The following is a 7,465-nucleotide window of genomic DNA, read 5'->3' as shown; positions in this document are numbered from 1 at the left end:
TTTACGGGAAATCAATTAACAAACGGAGACGTAACAATATGTTCACCCTGCACTATACACGTTGTCTTACATTGTATTATGTACGACGTGTTCAATTGTGTTATACAAGCCGTCTTCATAATGTATTTTGTATGATATGTTCACACTGTACTATACACATTGTCTTACATTGTACTAGGTATGACGTGTTTAACTGTACTTTACAAGCCGTCTTCATAATGTATTATGTATATGTTTACACTGTATTATACAGAAACCGTTGACATTGTAATACACATGATTTATTCAAACTATACTATACATGGTAAGTACATACTATATTGTACATGATAAATTCACATAGTATTATACAGGATATCTCAACACCTTACTACTTACGATGTTAGCATACTGTACTATATAGGATATTTCAATATCTTACCAGATATGATGAGATTACACTTTATAATGAATGATATTTTCACAAAGTAATAGGCAGTTGTGTTTCTGCTAATTTATATGTAATATGCTTCATTATAAGAATGTTTTAACACCATATGGAAAAAATGACACAATACTATATAGAAAGTGTTGACAATGAACCATATAGGATGTTTCGACACTGTGCTATATAGAAGGTGTTGACACTGTACTATACAAGATATGTAGACTCTGCTTCATACTCAGTGTTGTTGTTTTTTTCACTTTACGACATAGGATGTGTTGGCAAGTTACAATACAAAAAGTGTCGACTCTAAATTAAATAATGTTTCTACTCTATACAATTCAGGAAGTGTTTACACTACTACATAGGATTTTTCTACTCTGTTCTATACGGGAAGTGTTGATATTTTTACACAGCATTGTTCTATTCTGTACTATACAAAAAGTGTTGAACTACTACATAACATTTTTTTACCCTGTACTATAGAGGAAGTATTGACACTTTTACACAGCATTTTTCTACTCTGTACTATACACCACTAAATAGTATGTTTCTACTATGTAATATAAGAAATAGTTAACACCACTATATTGCTTGTTTCCACTCTGTACTATTCAGGAAGTGTTGACACCTCCACATAGCATGTTTCTACTTTGTACTATACAGGAAGTGTTAACACTACTAAATAGCATGTTTCTACTATGTAGTATACAGGAAGCGTTGACACTACTAAATAACGTTTCTACTAAGTAGTATACAGGAAGTGTTAACACTACTAAATAGCATGTTTCTACTCTGTACTACCCAGGAAGCGTTAACACTACTAAATAGTATGTTTCTAATATGTAGTATACAGGAAGCGTTGACACTACTAAATAGCATGTTTCTACTCTGTACTATTTAGGAAGCGTTAACACTACTAAATAGTATGTTTCTAATATGTAGTATACAGGAAGCGTTGACACTACTAAATAGCATATTTCTACTCTCTACTATTCAGGAAGCGTTAACACTACTAAATAGCATGTTTCTACTATGTAGTATACAGGTAGTGTTGACACTACACAGAATGTTTCCACTCTGTACTATTCAGGAAGCGTTAACACTACTAAATAGCATGTTTGTACTATGTAGTATACAGGAAGCGTTGACACCACTAAATAACGTTTCTACTATGTAGTATACAGGTAGTGTTGACACAACACATAATGTTTCCACTCTGTACTATACAGGAAGTATTAACACCACTACATAGCATGTTTCTACTGTGTACTATACAGGAAGTATTGACACTACATAGAATGTTTCCACTCTGTACTATACAGGAAGTATTAAACACCACTACATAACATGTTTCTACTCTGTACTATACAGGAAGTATTAACACCACTACATAGCATGTTTCTACTCTGTACTATACAGGAAGTATTGACACTACACGATCATGGAGGAACCAGAGAAAAAAGTATCGGTGTTGTTAGTTTTTGTTAAGATGTTTGACTGGGTTATGCTTTTATTAATTTTGAACAGTGTTCGGTTATCCTTGTTAGTTTGCTACCCAGGGCTATTGCCCCACCTTATCCAACGCTAAAGATACTACTCTGATTGTAAATGCATTTCTTACAGTGACGAGTGTATAGGTAGGTGGTCAATAATGTAAATGTTATGTCCAATACTTATTGATGGTTGACATTCTAAGGTTACTTTGCGTTTTTTAACGATGTAAGATTGGCTCTAACAACAAATGTTTATAGCAAATATAATTTATTTCATGTTGGTTGACACACATAAAATAAGTACAAATTGGTTGTAATCGTGTGTAAAGTAATGGTTTTCACTACGTTTCATATTGACTGTTAATGTATTTTCGTCTGTCGTGCAACCGTATACTACATGTTTTGAAGTAATATATTTCAAGGAAACTTTGTTCACTGGTGGTGATTGTGCTCAATAACTATTACGACACAATTTGAAATGCAATGTAAACAATAAATTTGTAGTTAAATGGTATTTTTATCGTAACTGTCTCAGTAAAGTCCAAGTCTAATGTAAACCATTGTTTGGTTTACTTGGTAAAAATGTTTTTGAAATTTGCTAAAGATTTACATCAAAAATTTACCATTTTGCCTTTAGGTTCATATGATAGTTTCACAACATAAAAACAAATACATGGATACCTAAATTAAAACAAGTAAATCACGCATTTGGAGAATCACAATATTGATAACATAATTCATTACTGAATTCACTAGATGAAGTCCGAATGACACAAAAAATTATCGTACATTAGATCCTGTGTATTTGGAAAGACATACACTACACATTTTACTACGATATCGTAGAGCAAAAAATGTCAGGATAACTCAAAAGCATTTTCATTAACATTGTGCAGCCAGTTGAAAATCATCATATTCCGTTCGTATCTCGTCAGTGGTTTTCCCCTGTCACGTTCGATATCTTTTGCTGTAAGGCTGAAGCTTTTGTTAGAGCCTTTAAGTCCCACACCTGATATTCCTACTTCGTTGTTGCAGATATTCCAGTCCAGTTCTGATGACACTTGAACCTGGGGTATTGTGATTTTTATTCCTGCCTCTGGTAAATCTGTATTTAAATCTAGCTGGCTTCGAGTTAATCGTTCTAAAGCTTTGTACGTTGAAGAAACCCGCTGTTGAATGTACATTTGCCGAGCTTTTTTGTTTATAGAGCGAACAAAGTCTGTGGCTGTGATTGACGGAGATTCTTCGTGAGGGCCCAAGAATGGCTGAGGTGAAGGGAGTTGAGACGTTGAAACCACGTCACCGACTGCAACCCATGTTGACAAGGAACGAGACGCGCGGCCCAATCTAGCATTCTGCATCTCGTATTTACTCCAATCACATGCAGCCACTTCCGAGGAACTCCGACGAAGAGGCTCTTTCTCTATGTTGGTAATGTGAGTGATGTCACTAGTGCTAAAGCTTTTCATCAGCCCAAATACAGAGGAAAGAGCTCCACAATTACGAATTATTTCCGATTCGTCTTCAAACAGAACTTCTGTTATAGTATCTCTCGATCTACCGCCATAATGCTCGTGGGGTACTTGTAAAAAATTCCTCTGGGGACAATGAGAGGTACCAAAACCAGTTTTGCTCCATATAAGTTTATTAGGTTGAGGACTATGATCGTCAGTTCGCTCTTCATGCTTGGAGAGCTTTAACACAGAGTGTCCTGTCTTGCTCATATCTGATCCTAAACTAGACAAAGACATTAATGAAAATTCTGTAGCAAATGAATCCCGGCTAGGAGAGCGGGCTATTCCGCCAGAAGCTACTGTCACTTGGTATAAGTCAGTTTTGGGCTTATGCATAGTGATTAATATGTAGTTAGATTTGGAACACGTATGATGTGACTATGACAAAATTGCACACACTGATAAGACCATCACTGTTATCCAAATGATTTTCAGGTTATAAATGGAACACTTTCAAGGAAAAATGGTTTTAACGAAGATAAGAATTTGAATTATTGGAATTCGTGTTAAAGGATTCGAGGCTGAAGCTAAATTTACATTTAACAATTGGGAAAAAACTAATCACCAAAGTTGTAAGTTGTACTAATAAGAAACTAACGTGTCGAAATATAATTATAAAAGCGATCCCTTGAGTATTAAGTCTATCTGTTGCCATAGAAACCAAAATGTAAGCGTTATAACGTTATAAAGGGCGCTAATTATAGTCGTCACATGGTGTAATAGAAGCCGTTGTATTCCTCTTTCAACAGTAGTTTTCAATCGACGTGTTGTTTGCACATTAAGTCGACACCTGCAAATAAAGAAAAGTACACGTCCATTGTAAAATGCTCTTAACTTAGTCTCTGAAAAGCATAATTTTCTTTTATTTCTCTGTGTAATTATTATCTTTGCTTAAGGCACTATATGTGATCCACTAACTTTCCTGTTAGAGAGAATGATCTTTGCCAAGCTCACACGATAATGGTAAAGAAGTTTGAGGAATTGGGCAACTGGTTTCTTAATCTTCACAAATTTGTCAAACATTTTCATTTTTCTTTTTTTGAATCGTATTCTAGGCGATAAATTTTTGAACACGGTGTTTCCCACCGCTTTGTTTTCCTTCATATTTTTAACTATATTCACAGTGCCTATTTACATAAACTTTATAACGGTTTAATTCAACACTTATTAGAATCTTCTCGAAAATCAGAATTACTTGATAGCAGTTTACTGGACAAGGTGTTTTTAATGACCATGGGCAACTTAAATATAAAATTATAGTGTATGATAGAAATTGGTAGAAGATATCCTATGACGATCAGACACTCCACAATAAGTGTATAAACCGTTGAGTGAAACATCAACTAAAACTATGTGAAATTTCCGCAAAATAATTAAAAGATTAATAGAAGTATAAAATTTGATTTAAACATAAATATCACTGTCTTCATTAATTATTTACCTTTTTCTCTTTATTCATAATATGATCTTAGCAAAACTATCATATGTTGTTGAAATATGTAATTTGTTGACTTAGCGTGAGCCTACAAAACGAACCTAAAAATATTAAATGATATCAATGTGATTAACGCAATTTATGGTTCCTGAACCCACAGGCTAAATTACATCAGTTACTCATTTCATGAAACATTTATAATGTTGTTACGTTGTGTTCGTTTATAATCTATAGTTTAATTTACACTAATAAAATATCTTATTTTCACTGCATACTTCCGTAATAATTTAAACACTTGGCCAACTTAGACATGCAAAACATTACATTAGCATTTAAAATCGATTCCAACAAACCGTTTCACTTTCAGTATTATGAGAATATTTTAGCACTTTTGGAACAGTTTAGAATAGACACCATCTAATTTTATAAAAATCAGGATTAACATATTAATGCCAAATAATAATTGTTCATAGTCGGTTGTTTGTAATTATGCACAAAGCTACACAATGGGCTATCTGTGATCTGCCCACCACAGGTATCGAAACCCGGTTTCTAGCGTTGTAAGTCCGCAGACAAAGAATAATAAAAATAGGATGTTTGCATCAGTTGTGGCAACTCAGATAAGGGCGCTATATGCTCGAGTCATAACATAGTTGTGTTTTTATTAATCGTCTATTCATTCAAATTGACAGCTCCAAAACATTATCAATAATTGTATTAGAAATTAACATTTCATCAACATTAACGCTGTTTCCATTTGACCTTCAACCCTATTGCTGATAACTAGTTTTTATACCTTCTGACAAGATTAAAATACATTTTCGGGCGAGAATATCAAAAGCTCTTGATATGAACACTGCAAATACGTGTATGAAAAATTTCCTTAACTGCATTACAATGTTAAGAAAAACGAAAAAATAACAATAAAAAGGAAACTTCAAGAGTTTCATCATTTAATGGGTAAAGTGAAATATTTGCTGTTATATGTGATCCTAGAAACGAATTTTCTTTCTATTAGCTCTTACACTTCTCGACTTTTTAAGTTATAAATTTAACAGTACACGGGGAATAACCTTCCATCTCTTTACAGTACACTTACTTACAAGAGAAGTAATTTTCGTAAAATATAAGTGAGTGAGAAGGCTTTTGTTCTTGATATAACAGCATTTATACTTCAGTCATATTTACTGATTGTTTATCTGTGTAACATATCATTTACTGCAAACCTAATCTGTCGAGCAAAGCAACTCGGGAGTTTTCTTGTGCACGAGATAACGTTTATTTCACTTAAATATCATTCGTTGTCCAGTTGAGCAAATAATCTGTAATGGGAAATAGCAGCACTTGTGATAGACCTTTCATCCCTCCAAGTTTCCGTCATTGTAATGTATGACACACGCATTACGGTGCACGAATGCTTAAAAGCTTCCTCTCTTATACTATAGTTATCAATATCTTTCTTAAGTGGATCCGGTATGATTATCTGAACTTGTATACACAAAATGTTTGTCTATAGCCTTTAATCTACGATTTAGGTGGAGTATTCATGATGAAACAATGATAAAAATAGGCGCTATCTGCCTTACACAGACAGCAGAACTTTACTTGAAAGAGTTTAATTAAAGAATATTATCTAGGTAAAGCAGTTGCCACTAATATTTACCTTTGAATGAATGATAACATTAACATTAGTATATATATATAACTGCATATATACAAGTAGTCTTATTTATTACGGAACTTCATAAACAAATGAAAAGTACATCCCTACAGACAATTTCATGGTTTATTTTAAAGTGACAAGTGTCACAGCTAAACATGTATATACATATTCATTCTTTCGAATATAACACATGCTTCCTCTGCGTTATCTTAGATAATTTCACAGCTATCAGGCCGTAACGTGGACTATGTTATTGGGTTCGCCAAGATCTTCAACATTTATAACTCCTTAAAAGTGTACAGTAATATAGCTGATCACAAAAAAGCAGTTAAAAACTACTGCTACTAGAAACTTACCATTGGTAGGTGAGTCAATACAATACATTATCCAATGAACAAACTGTTTCGAACAACTATCGAATCAGTAAACCTGTCAAATTGTGTTTGATGTCTAAGAAGAAAGCGTGATATTTTGTCGTTTCTACGATTCTGATGCACTGGCGATTAGTACACATGCGTAGAAGATTACGGTGCTTTACTCCTGCGTTGTTAGATCCCTAGCGGAGGTGCAGTGTTGTCACAAGCCCAAATTAACCACAAACAGACATGGTACACATTCTAAATGAGTTAAGGATAAACATTTATAACGCAGTTAGCGTTAGCTGTTGCACATTTGTGTTTTTTTATAGATCATGCACTCATTATAAACAATATTAGAAAGCGATTTTATATCTAAAAGTATTTATTACAAAAGCGACAGCGCAGCAAATAGAGTATCGATAAAATCCGGCTTCATCTGCTTATCTAATTAAACAATTATTCATCTGTTTTTTATCTTACCTTACGTCATTCTGCTAATGTCGTACCTACGCATCTGATTATATTCCTGCTACTAAACCAGTCTACTCATATTTATTTTTACTTATACTTTTTT

At 33.6% G+C, this 7,465-nt stretch overlaps 1 protein-coding gene across 1 annotated transcript; it reads right to left on the bottom strand.

The window, feature by feature from the left end:
• Nucleotides 1-259: 259 nt before the first annotated feature.
• Nucleotides 260-7,018, bottom strand: LOC106469737. The gene is made up of 2 exons (XM_022398294.1): nt 6,889-7,018; nt 260-4,224 (listed from the first exon to the last, which is right to left on the bottom strand). The coding sequence occupies exon 2, from the start codon at nt 3,768-3,770 to the stop codon at nt 2,778-2,780; it is 993 nt and encodes a 330-aa protein (XP_022254002.1). The 5' UTR covers nt 3,771-4,224; nt 6,889-7,018; the 3' UTR covers nt 260-2,777.
• Nucleotides 7,019-7,465: the final 447 nt, after the last annotated feature.

This window comes from Limulus polyphemus, unplaced genomic scaffold (genome assembly GCF_000517525.1).
Source record: "Limulus polyphemus unplaced genomic scaffold, Limulus_polyphemus-2.1.2 Scaffold3637, whole genome shotgun sequence".
Classification (NCBI taxonomy): Eukaryota; Metazoa; Arthropoda; class Merostomata; order Xiphosura; family Limulidae; genus Limulus; species Limulus polyphemus.
This window is presented reverse-complemented; position numbering and strand designations above follow the sequence as displayed.

Bases quoted from the DNA above. Each gene is read 5' to 3' on its own strand.
- LOC106469737 (XM_022398294.1), bottom strand. From the start codon at position 3,770: ATGCATAAGCCCAAAACTGACTTATACCAAGTGACAGTAGCTTCTGGC.